This window comes from Oncorhynchus mykiss, chromosome 6 (genome assembly GCF_013265735.2).
Source record: "Oncorhynchus mykiss isolate Arlee chromosome 6, USDA_OmykA_1.1, whole genome shotgun sequence".
Taxonomy (NCBI): domain Eukaryota; kingdom Metazoa; phylum Chordata; class Actinopteri; order Salmoniformes; family Salmonidae; genus Oncorhynchus; species Oncorhynchus mykiss.
Genome location: NC_048570.1, coordinates 93,966,217 through 93,986,643, shown reverse-complemented (window position 1 = coordinate 93,986,643; position 20,427 = coordinate 93,966,217). Strand labels below are relative to the sequence as shown.

Genomic DNA, 20,427 nt, shown 5'->3' with positions numbered 1-20,427 from the left:
CATTACCTTAGACTATACCACTACATTACATTAGACTAAACCACTATACCACTTCATTACCTTAGACTATACCACTATACCACTTCATTACCTTAGACTATACCACTATATTACCTTAGACTATACCACTTCATTACCTTAGACTATACCACTATACACCTCATTATCTTAGACTAAACCACTATACCACTTCATTACCTTAGACTATACCACTATACCACTACATTACATTAGACTAAACCACTATACCACTTCATTACCTTAGACTATAACACTATACCACTTCATTACCTTAGACTATGACACTTCATTACCTTACACTATACCACTATACCACTTCATTACCTTAGACTATACCACTACATTACATTAGACTAAACCACTATACCACTTCATTACCTTAGACTATACCACTATACCACTTCATTACCTTAGACTATACCACTATACCACTTCATTACCTTAGACTATACCACTATACCACTTCATTACCTTAGACTATACCACTATACACTTCATTACCTTAGACTATACCACTATACCACTTCATCACCTTAGACTAAACCACTATACCACTATACCACTTCATTACCTTAGACTATACCACTATACACTTCATTACCTTAGACTATACCACTATACCACTATACCACTTCATTACCTTAGACTATACCACTATACACTTCATTACCTTAGACTATACCACTATACCACTTCATTACCTTAGACTATACCACTACATTATCTTAGACTAAACCACTATACCACTTCATTACCTTAGACTATACCACTACATTATCTTAGACTAAACCACTATACCACTTCATTACCTTAGACTATACCACTATACCACTACATTACATTAGACTAAACCACTATACCACTTCATTACCTTAGACTATACCACTATACACTTCATTACCTTAGACTATACCACTATACCACTATACCATTTCATTACCTTAGACTATACCACTATACACTTCATTACCTTAGACTATACCACTATACCACTATACCACTTCATTACCTTAGACTATACCACTATACCACTATACCACTTCATTACCTTAGACTATACCACTATACACTTCATTACCTTAGACTATACCACTATACCACCTCATTACCTTAGACTATACCACTATACACTTCATTACCTTAGACTATACCACTATACCACTATACCATTTCATTACCTTAGACTATACCACTATACACTTCATTACCTTAGACTATACCACTATACCACTATACCACTTCATTACCTTAGACTATACCACTATACCACTATACCACTTCATTACCTTAGACTATACCACTATACACTTCATTACCTTAGACTATACCACTATACCACCTCATTACCTTAGACTATACCACTTCATTACCTTAGACTATACCACTTCATTACCTTAGACTATACCACTTCATTACCTTAGACTATACCACTATACACTTCATTACCTTAGACTATACCACTATACCACTTCATTACCTTAGACTATACCACTATACACTTCATTACCTTAGACTAAACCACTATACACTTCATTACCTTAGACTAAACCACTATACCACTTCATTACCTCAGACTATACCACTATACACTTCATTACCTTAGACTAAACCACTATACCACCTCATTACCTTAGACTATACCACTTCATTACCTTAGACTATACCACTTCATTACCTTACACTAAACCACTATACCACTACATTACCTTAGACTATACCACTTCATTACCTTAGACTATACCACTTCATTACCTTAGACTATACCACTTCATTACCTGACTATACCACTATACACTTCATTACCTTAGACTATACCACTATACCACTACATTACCTTAGACTAAACCACTATACCACTTCATTACCTTAGACTAAACCACTATAACACTATACCACTTCATTACCTTAGACTATACCACTACATTACCTTAGGCTATACCACTATACCATTTCATTACCTTAGACTATACCACTATACACTTCATTACCTTAGACTATACCACTATACCACTTCATTACCTTAGACTATACCACTATACCACTATACCACTTCATTACCTTAGACTATACCACTATACACTTCATTACCTTAGACTATACCACTATACCACCTCATTACCTTAGACTATACCACTTCATTACCTTAGACTATACCACTTCATTACCTTAGACTAAACCACTATACCACTTCATTACCTTAGACTATACCACTATACACTTCATTACCTTAGACTAAACCACTATACCACTTCATTACCTTAGACTATACCACTATACACTTCATTACCTTAGACTAAACCACTATACCACCTCATTACCTTAGACTATACCACTATATTACCTTAGACTATACCACTATATTACCTTAGACTACACCACTTCATTACCTTAGACTATACCACTTCATTACCTTAGACTATACCACTTCATTACCTTAGACTATACCACTATACACTTCATTACCTTAGACTATACCACTATACCACTATACCATTTCATTACCTTAGACTATACCACTATACACTTCATTACCTTAGACTATACCACTATACCACTTCATTACCTTAGACTATACCACTATACCACTATACCACTTCATTACCTTAGACTATACCACTATACACTTCATTACCTTAGACTATACCACTATACCACCTCATTACCTTAGACTATACCACTATACACTTCATTACCTTAGACTATACCACTATACCACTATACCATTTCATTACCTTAGACTATACCACTATACACTTCATTACCTTAGACTATACCACTATACCACTATACCACTTCATTACCTTAGACTATACCACTATACCACTATACCACTTCATTACCTTAGACTATACCACTATACACTTCATTACCTTAGACTATACCACTATACCACCTCATTACCTTAGACTATACCACTTCATTACCTTAGACTATACCACTTCATTACCTTAGACTATACCACTTCATTACCTTAGACTATACCACTATACACTTCATTACCTTAGACTATACCACTATACCACTTCATTACCTTAGACTATACCACTATACACTTCATTACCTTAGACTAAACCACTATACACTTCATTACCTTAGACTAAACCACTATACCACTTCATTACCTCAGACTATACCACTATACACTTCATTACCTTAGACTAAACCACTATACCACCTCATTACCTTAGACTATACCACTTCATTACCTTAGACTATACCACTTCATTACCTTAGACTATACCACTTCATTACCTTACACTAAACCACTATACCACTACATTACCTTAGACTATACCACTTCATTACCTTAGACTATACCACTTCATTACCTTAGACTATACCACTTCATTACCTGACTATACCACTATGCACTTCATTACCTTAGACTATACCACTATACCACTACATTACCTTAGACTAAACCACTATACCACTTCATTACCTTAGACTAAACCACTATAACACTATACCACTTCATTACCTTAGACTATACCACTACATTACCTTAGGCTATACCACTATACCACTATACCATTTCATTACCTTAGACTATACCACTATACACTTCATTACCTTAGACTATACCACTATACCACTTCATTACCTTAGACTATACCACTATACCACTATACCACTTCATTACCTTAGACTATACCACTATACACTTCATTACCTTAGACTATACCACTATACCACCTCATTACCTTAGACTATACCACTTCATTACCTTAGACTATACCACTTCATTACCTTAGACTAAACCACTATACCACTTCATTACCTTAGACTATACCACTATACACTTCATTACCTTAGACTAAACCACTATACCACTTCATTACCTTAGACTATACCACTATACACTTCATTACCTTAGACTAAACCACTATACCACCTCATTACCTTAGACTATACCACTATATTACCTTAGACTATACCACTATATTACCTTAGACTACACCACTTCATTACCTTAGACTATACCACTTCATTACCTTAGACTATACCACTTCATTACCTTACACTAAACCACTATACCACTACATTACCTTAGACTACACCACTTCATTACCTTAGACTATACCACTTCATTACCTTAGACTATACCACTTCATTACCTTAGACTATACCACTTCATTACCTGACTATACCACTATACACTTCATTACCTTAGACTAAACCACTATACCACTTCATTACCTTAGACTATACCACTATACCACTTCATTACCTTAGACTATACCACTATACCACTTCATTACCTTAGACTATACCACTTCATTACCTTAGACTATACCACTTCATTACCTGACTATACCACTATACACTTCATTACCTTAGACTATACCACTTCATTACCTGACTATACCACTATACACTTCATTACCTTAGACTAAACCACTATACCACTTCATTACCTTAGACTAAACCACTATAACACTATACCACTTCATTACCTTAGACTATACCACTTCATTACCTTAGACTATACCACTTCATTACCTTAGACTATACCACTTCATTACCTTACACTAAACCACTATACCACTACATTACCTTAGACTACACCACTTCATTACCTTAGACTATACCACTTCATTACCTTAGACTATACCACTACATTACCTTAGGCTATACCACTATAACACTATACCACTTCATTACCTTAGACTATACCACTATGATCAATACACTTCAGGGGGGGGGGGGATCCTAGATCAGGAATCTTACTCTGAGATGTTTGTTATATACAATCTCCGGTCTTACCTGAGGACTAATCACTACAGTAGATCAGGAATCTTACTCTGAGATGTTTGATACATACAATCTCTGTTCTGACCTGAGGACCAATGACTACAGTAGATCAGGAATCTTACTCTGAGATGATTGTTATGTACAATCTCCGGTCTTACCTGAGGACTAATCACTACAGTAGATCAGGAATCTTACTCTGAGATGTTTGATACATACAATCTCTGTTCTGACCTGAGGACCAATGACTACAGTAGATCAGGAATCTTACTCTGAGATGTTTGTTATATACAATCTCCGGTCTTACCTGAGGACTAATCACTACAGTAGATCAGGAATCTTACTCTGAGATGTTTGATACATACAATCTCTGTTCTGACCTGAGGACCAATGACTACAGTAGATCAGGAATCTTACTCTGAGATGTTTGTTATATACAATCTCCGGTCTTACCTGAGGACTAATCACTACAGTAGATCAGGAATCTTACTCTGAGATGTTTGATACATACAATCTCTGTTCTGACCTGAGGACCAATGACTACAGTAGATCAGGAATCTTACTCTGAGATGTTTGTTATATACAATCTCCGGTCTTACCTGAGGACTAATCACTACAGTAGATCAGGAATCTTACTCTGAGATGTTTGTTATATACAATCTCCGGTCTTACCTGAGGACTAATCACTACAGTAGATCAGGAATCTTACTCTGAGATGTTTGTTATATACAATCTCCGGTCTTACCTGAGGCCTATTGGCTCTCGTACGCCAAACCTCATCTGATTTCCGAGCATCTGACTGATCTGTAAGACGAATAGAAAACACAATACATCTTGATTTAATAAACCATTTAAACATTCTACAAGCAAAGGGACTCATGAGCCCAACGTCGAGCACTTGGTGACAACTGTTTCTGCTGAAAGTGCTATTCAAATATACACTGATTGATGGACTTGCCTTTAACACGGCAACAAACAGTAATACCACTGTTATCTCTTCACTATTCAATATCCCTTTCAGCTCACGTCGACAGGGTGGAACCCCAGCTAGTAAGGGTCAGGGTTCAGCTGGAGAGACAGAGACAGTAACAGAGACAGAGTAACACAGGCAGAGTAACACAGGCAGAGAAACACAGGCAGAGAAACACAGGCAGAGTAACACAGGCAGAGTAACACAGGCAGAGTAACACAGGCAGAAAAACAGAAACACATGTAGAGTAACAGAGAAACACAGACAGAGTAACAGAGAAACACAGGCAGAGTCACAGAGTAACACAGGCAGAAAAACATGCAGAGTAACAGAGAAACACAGGCAGAGTAACAGAGAAACACAGGCAGAGTAACAGAGAAACACAGGCAGAGTAACAGAAACACAGGCAGAGAAGCACAGGCAGGGTAACAGAGAAACACAGGCAGAGTAACAGAGAAACACAGGCAGAGTAACAGAGAAACACAGGCAGAGAAACACCGGTATAGTAACACAGGCAGAGTAACAGAGAAACACAGGCAGAGAAACACAGGCAGAGTAACACAGGCAGAGCAACAGAGAAACACAGGCAGAGTAACAGAGAAACACAGGCAGAGAAACACAGGCAGAGTAACAGAGAAACACAGGCAGAGTAACACAGGCAGAGTAACACAGGCAGAGTAACAGAGAAAAACAGGCAGAGTAACAGAGAAACACAGGCAGGGTAACACAGGCAGAGTAACACAGGCAGAGTAACACAGGCAGAGTAACAGAGGAACAAAGGCAGAGTAACAGAGGAACACAGGCAGAGTAACAGAGAAACACAGGCAGAGTAACAGAGAAACACAGGCAGGGTAACAGAGGAACACAGGCAGGGTAACAGAGGAACACAGGCAGGGTAACATAGACACACAGGCAGAGTAACACAGGCAGGGTAACAGCGAAACACAGGCAGAGTAACACAGGCAGTAAGAGAGACAGTAACAGAGTATTGGAACCAGGGACTGTAGTGACGCCTCTTGCACTGAGATGAGGTGCAGTATCCTAGAAAGCTGCGCCACTGGGGAGCCCAGGGTTCTCTCCATCCCTGATACAATCTAATACACCTGGTACAGGTCCCCTCCACCCCTGATACAATCTAATACACCTGGTACAGGTCCCCTCCACCACTGGTACAATATAATACACCTGGTACAGGTCCCCTCCACCACTGGTACAATATAATACACCTGGTACAGGTCCCCTCCACCCCTGATACAATATAATACACCTGGTACAGGTCCCCTCCACCCCTGATACAATCTAATAGACCTGATACAGGTCCCCTCCAACCATGGTACAATCTAATAGACCTGGTACAGGTCCCCTCCACCCCTGGTACAATCTAATAGACCTGGTACAGGTCCCCTCCACCCCTGATACAATCTAATAGACCTGATACAGGTCCCCTCCAACCATGGTACAATCTAATAGACCTGGTACAGGTCCCCTCCACCCCTGATACAATCTAATAGACCTGATACAGGTCCCCTCCACCCCTGGTACAATCTAATAGACCTGATACAGGTCCCCTCCAACCATGATACAATCTAATAGACCTGATACAGGTCCCCTCCACTCCTGATACAGGTCCCCTCCACCCCTGATACAATCTAATAGACCTGATACAGGTCCCCTCCAACCATGATACAATCTAATATACCTGATACAGGTCCCCTCCACTCCTGATACAGGTCCCCTCCACCCCTGATAAAATCTAATATACCTGGTACAGGTCCCCTCCACCCCTGGTACAATCTAATAGACCTGATACAGGTCCCCTCCACCCCTGGTACAATCTAATAGACCTGATACAGGTCCCCTCCACCCCTGGTACAATCTAATAGACCTGATACAGGTCCCCTCCACCCCTGGTACAATCTAATAGACCTGATACTGGTCCCCTCCACCCCTGATACAATCTAATAGACCTGGTACAGGTCCCCTCCACCCCTGGTACAATCTAATAGACCTGGTACAGGTCCCCTCCACCCCTGATACAGGTCCCCTCCAACCATGGTACAATCTAATATACCTGATACAGGTCCCCTCCACCCCTGATACAATCTAATAGACCTGGTACAGGTCCCCGCCAACCATGATACAATCTAATAGACCTGATACAGGTCCCCTCCACCCCTGATACAATCTAATAGACCTGATACAGGTCCCCTCCACCCCTGATACAGGTCCCCTCCACCCCTGGTACAATCTAATAGACCTGATACAGGTCCCATCCACCCATGGTACAATCCAATAGACCTGATACAGGTCCCCTCCACCCATGGTACAATCTAATAGACCTGATACAGGTCCCCTCCACCCATGGTACAATCTAATAGACCTGATACAGGTCCCCTCCACCCATGGTACAATATAATAGACCTGATACAGGTCCCCTCCACCCATGGTACAATCTAATAGACCTGATACAGGTCCCCTCCACCCCTGATACAATCTAATAGACCTGATACAGGTCCCCTCCAAGCATGATACAATGTAATAGACCTGATACAGGTCCCCTCCACCCATGGTACAATCTAATAGACCTGATACAGGTCCCCTCCACCCCTGATACAGGTCCCCTCCACCCCTGGTACAATCTAATAGACCTGGTACAGGTCCCCTCCACCCCTGGTACAATCTAATAGACCTGGTACAGGTCCCCTCCACCCCTGATACAATCTAATAGACCTGATACAGGTCCCCTCCACCCCTGGTACAATCTAATATACCTGATACAGGTCCCCTCCACCCCTGGTACAATCTAATAGACCTGATACAGGTCCCCTCCACCCCTGATACAATCTAATAGACCTGGTACAGGTCCCCTACAACCCTGGTACAATCTAATAGACCTGATACAGGTCCCCTCCACCCCTGATACAATCTAATAGACCTGGTACAGGTCCCCTCCACCCCTGGTACAATCTAATAGACCTGATACAGGTCCCCTCCACCCCTGATACAATCTAATAGACCTGATACAGGTCCCCTCCACCCCTGGTACAATCTAATAGACCTGATACAGGTCCCCTCCACCCATCGTACAATCTAATAGACCTGATACAGGTCCCCTCCACCCCTGGTACAATCTAATAGACCTGATACAGGTCCCCTCCACCCATGGTACAATCTAATAGACCTGATACAGGTCCCCTCCACCCCTGATACAATCTAATAGACCTGATACAGGTCCCCTCCAACCCTGGTACAATCTAATATACCTGATACAGGTCCCCTCCACCCCTGGTACAATCTAATAGACCTGATACAGGTCCCCTCCACCCATCGTACAATCTAATAGACCTGATACAGGTCCCCTCCACCCGTGATACAATCTAATAGACCTGATACAGGTCCCCTCCACCCCTGGTACAATCTAATACACCTGGTACAGGTCCCCTCCACCCCCTGGTACAATCTAATATACCTGGTACAGGTCCCCTACAACCCTGGTACAATCTAATAGACCTGGTACAGGTCCCCTCCACCCCTGGTACAATCTAATAGACCTGGTACAGGTCCCCTCCACCCCTGATACAATCTAATAGACCTGATACAGGTCCCCTCCAACCATGGTACAATCTAATAGACCTGGTACAGGTCCCCTCCACCCATCGTACAATCTAATAGACCTGATACAGGTCCCCTCCACCCGTGATACAATCTAATAGACCTGATACAGGTCCCCTCCACCCCTGGTACAATCTAATACACCTGGTACAGGTCCCCTCCACCCCCTGGTACAATCTAATATACCTGGTACAGGTCCCCTACAACCCTGGTACAATCTAATAGACCTGGTACAGGTCCCCTCCACCCCTGGTACAATCTAATAGACCTGGTACAGGTCCCCTCCACCCCTGATACAATCTAATAGACCTGATACAGGTCCCCTCCAACCATGGTACAATCTAATAGACCTGGTACAGGTCCCCTCCACCCCTGATACAATCTAATAGACCTGGTACAGGTCCCCTCCACCCCTGGTACAATCTAATAGACCTGGTACAGGTCCCCTCCACCCCTGGTACAATCTAATAGACCTGGTACAGGTCCCCTCCACCCCCTGGTACAATCTAATAGACCTGGTACAGGTCCCCTCCACCCCTGGTACAATCTAATAGACCTGGTACAGGTCCCTTCCACCCCTGGTACAATCTAATAGACCTGGTACAGGTCCCCTCCACCCCTGATACAATCTAATAGACCTGATACAGGTCCCCTCCAACCATGGTACAATCTAATAGACCTGGTACAGGTCCCCTCCACCCCTGATACAATCTAATAGACCTGGTACAGGTCCCCTCCACCCCTGGTACAATCTAATAGATCTGGTACAGGTCCCCTCCACCCCTGGTACAATCTAATACACCTGGTACAGGTCCCCTCCACCCCCTGGTACAATCTAATATACCTGGTACAAGGTCCCCTACAACCCTGGTACAATCTAATAGACCTGGTACAGGTCCCCTCCACCCCTGGTACAATCTAATAGACCTGGTACAGGTCCCCTCCACCCCTGGTACAATCTAATAGACCTGATACAGGTCCCCTCCAACCATGGTACAATCTAATAGACCTGGTACAGGTCCCCTCCACCCCTGATACAATCTAATAGACCTGGTACAGGTCCCCTCCACCCCTGGTACAATCTAATAGACCTGGTACAGGTCCCCTCCACCCCTGGTACAATCTAATATACCTGGTACAGGTCCCCTCCACCCCCTGGTACAATCTAATAGACCTGATACAGGTCCCCTCCACCCCTGGTACAATCTAATAGACCTGATACAGGTCCCCTACAACCCTGGTACAATCTAATAGACCTGATACAGGTAACCTCCAACCATGATACAATCTAATACAACTGGTTCCTGCTGTCTTCGTCCCCTGGTCTGCTCTACCCTTTTAAAAAGGGCCCATCTGCAGTTGAAACAGTAACAAAGTGTACTGTTTCGGTAAGAAGAATGAGGGACGGGGCTGGAGAAAAGTACCTCCTGTCAAATGCGTAGCCCGAGCTGTGGATGCAGGGACTAACCTGATCGTTTTGAGTCTATACGACGTTTGTTTACATTAACTTTGTCCACCAACATCGGAGTAAAACAAGCTTGTATTTTGGGTTGAACTTTGGGCTGATGAGGCATTTATAAAAGTTATGTTCTTTTACGAATCAATGGGTACATGTCATTAACAATGGGTACATGTCATTAACAAATGGGTACATGTCATTAACAATGGGTACATGTCATTAACAATGGGTACATGTCATTAACAATGGGTACATGTAATTAACAAATGGGTACATGTCATTAACAAATGGGTACGTGTCATTAACAATGGGTACATGTCATTAACAATGGGCACATGTCATTAACAAATGGGTACGTGTCATTAACAAATGGGTACATGTCATTAACAATGGGTACATGTCATTAACAATGGGCACATGTCATTAACAATGGGTACATGTCATTAACAATGGGCACATGTCATTAACAATGGGTACATGTCATTAACAATGGGCACATGTCATTAACAAATGGGTACATGTCATTAACAAATGGGCACATGTCATTAACAATGGGTACATGTCATTAACAATGGGTACATGTCATTAACAAATGGGTACGTGTCATTAACAATGGGTACATGTCATTAACAATGGGCACATGTCATTAACAATGGGTACATGTCATTAACAATGGGCACATGTCATTAACAAATGGGTACATGTCATTAACAAATGGGTACATGTCATTAACAATGGGTACATGTCATTAACAATGGGCACATGTCATTAACAATGGGTACATGTCATTAACAATGGGCACATGTCATTAACAAATGGGTACATGTCATTAACAAATGGGTACATGTCATTAACAAATGGGTACATGTCATTAACAATGGGTACATGTCATTAACAATGGGTACATGTCATTAACAATGGGTACATGTCATTAACAAATGGGTACGTGTCATTAACAAATGGGTACATGTCATTAACAATGGGTACATGTCATTAACAATGGGCACATGTCATTAACAAATGGGTACATGTCATTAACAAATGGGTACATGTCATTAACAATGGGTACATGTCATTAACAATGGGTACATGTCATTAACAAATGGGTACATGTCATTAACAATGGGCACATGTCATTAACAATGGGTACATGTCATTAACAATGGGCACATGTCATTAACAAATGGGTACATGTCATTAACAAATGGGTACATGTCATTAACAATGGGCACATGTCATTAACAATGGGTACATGTCATTAACAAATGGGTACATGTCATTAACAATGGGCACATGTCATTAACAATGGGCACATGTCATTAACAATGGGTACATGTCATTAACAAATGGGTACATGTCATTAACAATGGGTACATGTCATTAACAATGGGTACATGTCATTAACAATGGGCACATGTCATTAACAATGGGCACATGTCATTAACAATGGGTACATGTCATTAACAAATGGGTACATGTCATTAACAATGGGTACATGTCATTAACAATGGGTACATGTCATTAACAATGGGCACATGTCATTAACAATGGGCACATGTCATTAACAATGGGCACATGTCATTAACAATGGGCACGTGTCATTAACAAATGGGTACATGTCATTAACAATGGGTACATGTCATTAACAATGGGTACATGTCATTAACAAATGGGTACATGTCATTAACAATGGGTACATGTCATTAACAATGGGTACATGTCATTAACAATGGGCACATGTCATTAACAATGGGCACATGTCATTAACAATGGGCACGTGTCATTAACAATGGGCACGTGTCATTAACAAATGGGTACATGTCATTAACAATGGGTACATGTCATTAACAATGGGCACATGTCATTAACAATGGGTACATGTCATTAATGTATACGTTCACAATGGATGTAGCAACACTATTGAAAGTCAGGTCCAAAACCCCCAGCATGCATCTCTATCTGACTGGGCTAAATCACTTCTTTAGTCAATCTTCTCCTCCCATTTCCTCCATAATGTTTATTTCCAGATTTGGTGCCTGATATAACTCTGATATCAGGGATATCAGAGTATTTCTCAAGAGCCACGTGAGGAGATTCAGACACAGTAGACGGAGGGATCCAGGATTGACGTGATATCCTCACAATAGGTTGTGAGGCTGAGACAGAAAATAGTGAACAGGAAGTGGCACAAACAGTAAAAAAAATATCAAACTCTCTTGTGGACATGTTCACACACCCGTTCGTTATATATAAATTTATTTACGATGAGGTTTGCAGCAAAGTATAATACCACATTTGTTTTATTTAATTTAAACGTTTATTTAACTAGGCAAGTCAGTTAAAGAAACAAATTCTTATTTACAATGACGGCTTACACCCCGGCCAAACACGGACGACGCTGGGACAATTGTGTGCCGCCCCTATGGGACTCTCAATCACGGCCCGGTTGTGATACAGCCTTGATACGTGACTTGGAAGGGTGAGAAAAATGAAATGGTGTGTGTTGAAAAGGGCCCCATCTCTCACAAAATAGAAGGAAACACAATAGAGGTTTTGGCCTGAAATAAGAGCCAAGAACATCTCCAGCTCTCAGACAGAGAGAAGAACTACAGCATGTCAAAAGCCATGTGTCCCCAAAGTCAAATACATGTATTGTAGGCCTATCTGGGTGACTAACTATATTGTAGGCCTATCTGGGTGACTAACTATATTGTAGGCCTATCTGGGTGACTGAATATATTGTAGGCCTATCTGGGTGACTAACTATATTGTAGGCCTATGTGGGTGACTAAATATATTGTAGGCCTATCTGGGTGACTAAATATATTCCAGGCCTATCTGGGTGACTGAATATATTGTAGACCTATCTGGGTGACTAAATATATTCCAGGCCTATCTGGGTGACTGAATGTACTGTAGGCCTATCTGGGTGACTGAATATATTGTAGACCTATCTGGGTGACTAAATATATTCCAGGCCTATCTGGGTGACTGAATATATTGTAGACCTATCTGGGTGACTGAATGTACTATAGGCCTATCTGGGTGACTGAATGTACTGTAGGCCTATGTGGGTGACTGAATGTATTGTAGGCCTATCTGGGTGACTGAATGTATTGTAGACCTATTGTAGACCTATCTGGGTGACTGAATATATTGTAGACCTATCTGGGTGACTGAATGTATTGTAGACCTATTGTAGACCTATCTGGGTGACTGAATATATTGTAGACCTATCTGGGTGACTGAATGTATTGTAGACCTATCTGAGTGACTGAATGTATTGTAGACCTATCTGGGTGACTGAATGTATTGTAGACCTATTGTAGACCTATCTGGGTGACTGAATATATTGTAGACCTATCTGGGTGACTGAATGTATTGTAGACCTATCTGGGTGACTGAATGTATTGTAGACCTATCTGGGTGACTGAATGTATTGTAGACCTATCTGGGTGACTGAATGTATTGTAGACCTATCTGTGTGACTGAATGTATTGCAGGCCTATCTGGGTGACTGAATGTATTGCAGGCCTATCTGGGTGACTGAATGTATTGTAGACCTATCTGGGTGACTGATGGATTCTGACAAGTGAAACAGACTGTCTGGAAAACAACGTCACGTTTTCAGCCCGTATGATTGAGAGCAGAGAGTTGACTGTGACAGGCAACACGGTTGCCTTGGCTACCTGGGTCTTTAACACTCAGGGGTTCTATGTTCCTCTGGAGCGAAGGAGGCGCACGTGGTCGAACGCACGTTAGTTTGCAATTTCATCTTGTAAAAAAAAACTGGCGCACTTGCATTTTCCAGCCTTTAACGCTGGTTCGGAAACCCATCTGTCTAATATCAGCTTCTGCTGAGGTGGGACAGGTACAAATATGAGATATCTCCTGAAGATATATATATATATATTTCAGTCAGCGCAACTAGAGATATTTAAGAACGACTAACGGCGGGTCTTAGCGGTAACCGGGTGTTACGCCAGTCGCAGGCCCACTGCCTTACGTTCCTCACAGATGTTCTATTAAAACATCCCCCCCCCCCCCCCTTTTCATTCATATATTGGGACATTATGTTTGTCCAGCATCTGGGAAAAGGTTTGGAGTCATCGTTGTGCGACGCCCACTGCATGAAAGGTGTCAGTGACCCGTCGGAAGCCTGTTCGCGATCATCAGGTTATTTAAACAGACGTCTTATTGTGTTTAGTTCTTCCTCTGTTTGACCCAACTGTCAAATCTGTCCGTGGTGCTGAATCCACTTGTAAAGGCCTCAACTGAAAGCTTCGTTAAATAGTACCCGCAAAACACCAGTCTCAACGTCAACAGTGAAGAGGCGACTCCGGGGTGCTGGCCTTCTAGGCAGAGTTGCGAAGAAAAAGCCATATCTCAGACTGGCCAATAAAAAGTAAAGATTAGATGGGCAGAAGAACACAGACACTGGACAGAGGAACTCTGCCTAGAAGGCCAGCATCCCGGAGTCACCTCTTCACTGTTGACGTTGAGACTGGACAGAGGAACTCTGCCTAGAAGGCCAGCATCCCGGAGTCACCTCTTCACTGTTGACGTTGAGACTGGACAGAGGAACTCTGCCTAGAAGGCCAGCATCCCAGAGTCGCCTCTTCACTGTTGACGTTGAGACTGGACAGAGGAACTCTGCCTAGAAGGCCAGCATCCCGGAGTCGTCTCTTCACTGTTGACGTTGAGACTGGACAGAAGAACTCTTCCTAGAAGGCCAGCATCCCGGAGTCACCTCTTCACTGTTGACGTTGAGACTGGACAGAGGAACTCTGCCTAGAAGGCCAGCATCCCAGAGTCACCTCTTCACTGTTGACGTTGAGACTGGACAGAGGAACTCTGCCTAGAAGGTCAGCATCCCGGAGTCGTCTCTTCACTGTTGACGTTGAGACTGGTGTTTTGCGGGTACTATTTAACGAAGCTGCCAGTTGAGGACTTGTGAGATGTCTGTTTCTCAAACTAGACACTCTAATGTACTTGTCCTCTTGCTCAGTTGTGCACCGGGGCCTCCCACTCCTCTTTCTATTCTGGTTAGGGCCAGTTTGCGCTGTTCTGTGAAGGGAGTAGTACACAGCGTTGTACGAGATCTTCAGTTCCTTGACAATTTGTCACATGGAATAGCCTTCATTTCCCAGAACAAGAAGAGACTGATGAGTTACAGAAGAAAGTTTTGTTTCTGGCCATTTTGAGCCTGTAATCGAACCCACAAATGCTGATGCTCCAGATACTCAACTAGTCTAAAAAAAAAAGGCCAGTTTTATTTCCTTCTTTAACCAGAACAACAGTTTTCAGCTGTGCTAACATAATTGCTATAAGGGTTTTCTAATGACCAATTAGCCTTTTAAAATGCTAAACTTGGGTTAGCTAACACAACGTGCCATTGGAACACAGGAGTGATGGTTGCTGGTAATGGGTCTCTGTAGATATTATTCATTCATTTTGTATTATTACATTTTTTTATCTGTCGTTTCCAGCTACAATAGTCATTAACAATGTCTACACTGTATTTCTGATCAATTTGATGTTATTTTAAACGGACAACAAATTTGCTTTTCTTTCAAAAACAAGCACATTTTAAAGTGACCCCACATTTTTGGAACGGGTAGTGTATAAATATTTTGGGTTTAAGTTGGTTGAGTGCCTTCTAGTCCTTTCCTAATCGAATGCATTTGCACTGTTGAGGAAGGGCAGTAGGGTATCTCACTGTATCGTTACACCCTCTGTGTTCTGTGTTCTGTGACAAAACAAACTCAGATTGTGTCATAAAGACTTGATCTCCAGAAATATTTCAATAATAATTATATAACGAATCCAAAAATCGCACCATGCTGACAGAGCATGAATATTCCTCCCAAAACTGTGTTCAGCATTTCATTTATTTATTAATACCTGTTGTGGTATTAGAGAGAGAGAGAGAGACAGAGAGACAGAGAGGGAGAGAGGGAGAGATCCAAAGAGAGGCAGAGCAGAGCAGAGGTCAGGATCAGAGCTCCTGCATTTTTCAGCATTTTCTTTAAAAAAGATAGGTTAGGAGTTAGATAAACTTGGATTTTTTGTCAGGAACACATACTGGATTCTACCCTCTTCAACATAACCCCTACTTCAAATCAAAACTTAAAACCTACAACCTCATTTTGGACGGAATTACGGAATCACCTGGAAAGTTCACAACAACCAAGGATTTTTTACCCTATACAGCAAATTCTCTGGAAAACAACAGAAACCTGAAAACACCATCCAACCTGGAACTGAGTGAGTAATGTTTAGTCTGAAACAATATTTTATTTCCAAAAGCCAAGAAGAAAAATACACAACATTACTTTATAAGGACTGAATTCTAACATAATTCTGCCAAGCTTGATACAGCTTCAACTAGCACTGACGTGTCAAGTGAGAGGTGTCAAAGCTCATTAGCCCAACAATGGCAGGAGAGTCACACAGTCTACCCCAACCAAATGGAGAGGCCTTAGAAGCTCCCTCCCGCTGTTCAGAGGTAATTAAAATACAGTACCCTTTGCATGTAAAGAATGATAAGGCAAGAAAAGACCACAAGAAGAAGCTCCTTATGGGAAATCAAGAGACACTTTTTGCTGACTATTACAAAAATGGGAACATCAGCAACCTCATCTTCCACACAAACCATCCCCTGGCATGGCACAGTGCTATATTAGCACACTACCCCTTTGTTACGAGAGGGGGGATTAACGAGGGGTGGAAACTCAGAATACTTGATAACGAGGACTCTGAGTTAAGTAATATAAATATCTATAAATCCGGATCAGTAATGGTACAGAATAACCACAAACAGTTTCAGCTGGACTTTCACCTAATCAAAGAATTAGCCCAGCAGGAGAAGCTCTGCCTTGATAATGATACCCCCACACAGAGCGGGTCAGACCAGACCTCTTCATTATGTAACCCCACAGATGAGCAACCCCCAGTGGAGAGTCAACCTCCCAGCACAGATTACCACTCCCTCATTGAAATGAAGGACAAATTCACCCAGCTGGAGGTAAGACAGGTGGAGCTGGAACAGCAGGTGATTACACTTCAGTCAGCGCAGACCCAGACAACAGTCCAGCACAACAACAGCCCCTTAACCAGACCCGGAGAGCTGGAGGTGGACAGAGACATATCTGCACTTTGGACAGTGGTGAGACAAATACAACAGGAGAAAGAGGAGCAGAACAGAGCACTAGAGGAGAGTATCAGACTGCTGGTGGAGGAGAGGTTGAGGGGGATGGAGGAGAAGTTGATGGGGACGGCGTGTGACAGAGAACAACCCACTAGAGAGGTGGCCACCCCCACAGAGAAGCCAGCAGAACAGCCCACTTCAGCACCCAACAAAAGTCTCGACACCACAGCAGAACAGTCCACACCAGACCCTGAACATAGAGTCGACACCACAGCAGAACAGTCCACACCAGACCCTGACCATAGAGTCGAAATCACAGCAGAACAGACAAATGAAGAACCCCAAGCCCAGAGGCTCTCACCCCCTCTGAGCACCCCCCCTGTCAGCCACCCTGATAGCCCTTTTGACAACCCCCCCACACCCACTGAGGACAAACACAAGACACAGATTGTACTACTTATGGACTCAAATGGGAAATATATAGAAGAAAAAAAACTTTTTCCCAAACACAGTGTGTCTAAACTCTGGTGTCCAAACACCCAGCGTGCCCTCGACCTTCTGTCTGAGGCCAAACTAGGCTCACCCAGCCACATAATAATACACACAGGCACAAACGACCTGAGAGCACTGCAGGAAAGAGTGGCCACAGCACTGAAGAGAGTGATTGAAAAGGCTTCTTCTACTTTCCCCAACGCACAAGTGGTTATCTCCACCCTGCTACCACGAAAAGACTTCCACCCTGCCACAATACAGCGGGTAAATGCAAGTATTTCCCGTGACTGTGCCTCAAAACCAAACGTTTTCCTGGCCCACCACTCCACCCTGGACTTGAACAGCCTCTATGACCAGGTCCACCTCTACAAGGCAGCAGTGCCCACCTTTGCCCGAACTCTAAAGGACATCGCTCTCAAACGTATCCCCAACACTTCACACAGGAGCAACAGATCAATAGACACCCCATCCAGACCAGCGAGACACCCTCCCAGATCTGCAGGACCCCCCCCTGGACCTACACATAGAGGACCCACGCCAAGAGGAATTACATCCAGACCACAGTACACCCAGACACATCCACACCCCCACCCCAACCAATCAACACCCCCCCACGTCAACCATGCCCACACCCCATTTAGGCCCACCCAGGTCAGACCTATGCCACTCCTGCCCACCCCATGCACCCCACCCCCGCAAAGAGGGCCTCAACATGGAAGCCACACATACGCCCAGGTAGTGAGCGGGAAAACAGTCCCAACCCCCACTCTCACACTCGCCGAAGCCAATGGCATGTACCAGATGCTCAGCAGGCTCTGCTCACACTTACTGGCCTGAGGCCAAACCACGACCAACAACATTGGACACTTCATGGAACACAAAGCCTTCACTATATTATCATGGAATATCCAAGGCCTGAGGTCATCTGCCTTTGGCCTAAAGAGCAGAAACCCGGACTTCACCAAAGAAATCGGTAATACAGACATTGTCATCCTGCAAGAAACCTGGTATAGAGGAGACGGACCCACTGGTTGCCCTCTAGGTTACAGAGAGCTGGTAGTCCCATCCACCAAACTACCAGGTGTGAAACAGGGAAGGGACTCAGGGGGTATGCTAATTTGGTATAGAGCAGACCTAACTCACTCCATTAAATTAATCAAAACAGGAACATTTTACATTTGGCTAGAAATTCAAAAAGAAATTATCCTAACAGAGAAAAATGTCCTCCTGTGTGCTACCTATATCCCCCCACTAGAATCCCCATATTTTAATGAAGACAGCTTCTCCATCCTGGAGGGGGAAATCAATCATTTCCAGGCCCAGGGACATGTACTAGTCTGTGGCGACCTAAATGCCAGAACCGGACAAGAACCTGACACCCTAAGCACACAGGGGGACAAACACCTGCCTGGAGGTGACAGCATTCCCTCCCACATATGCCCCCCTAGGCACAACTATGACAACATAACCAACAAAAACGGGTCACAACTCCTGCAGCTCTGTCGCACGCTGGGTATGTACATAGTCAACGGTAGGCTTCGAGGGGACTCCTATGGTAGGTACACCTATAGCTCATCTCTTGGCAGTAGTACTGTAGACTACTTTATCACCGACCTCAACCCAGAGTCTCTCAGAGCGTTCACAGTCAGCCCACTGACACCCCTATCAGACCACAGCAAAATCACAGTCTACTTAAACAGAGCAATAATCAATCATGAGGCATCAAAGCCAAAGGAACTGAGTAACATTAAGAAATGCTATAGATGGAAGGAATGCAGTTTGGAAACCTACCAAAAAACAATTAGGCAACAACAAATTCAATCCCTTTTAGACAATTTCCTGGACAAAACGTTCCGCTGTAATAGTGAAGGTGTAAACTTGGCAGTAGAAAATCTTAACAGTATATTTGACCTCTCAGCTTCCCTATCAAATCTAAAAATCTCAAATAGAAAACCGAAGAAAATTAACAAT

General features: G+C 42.9%; 1 protein-coding gene across 1 annotated transcript in view; it reads right to left on the bottom strand.

Moving 5' to 3' along the window:
• Positions 1-20,427, bottom strand: part of LOC110519138 (tumor protein p53-inducible protein 11-like) — a 107,699-nt gene that overhangs the window by 28,782 nt on the left and 58,490 nt on the right. The window contains exon 3 of the mRNA XM_036981634.1: positions 5,519-5,577. Within this exon, the coding sequence (XP_036837529.1) occupies positions 5,519-5,577 (59 nt within the window). The remainder of the gene's footprint in view (positions 1-5,518; positions 5,578-20,427) is intronic.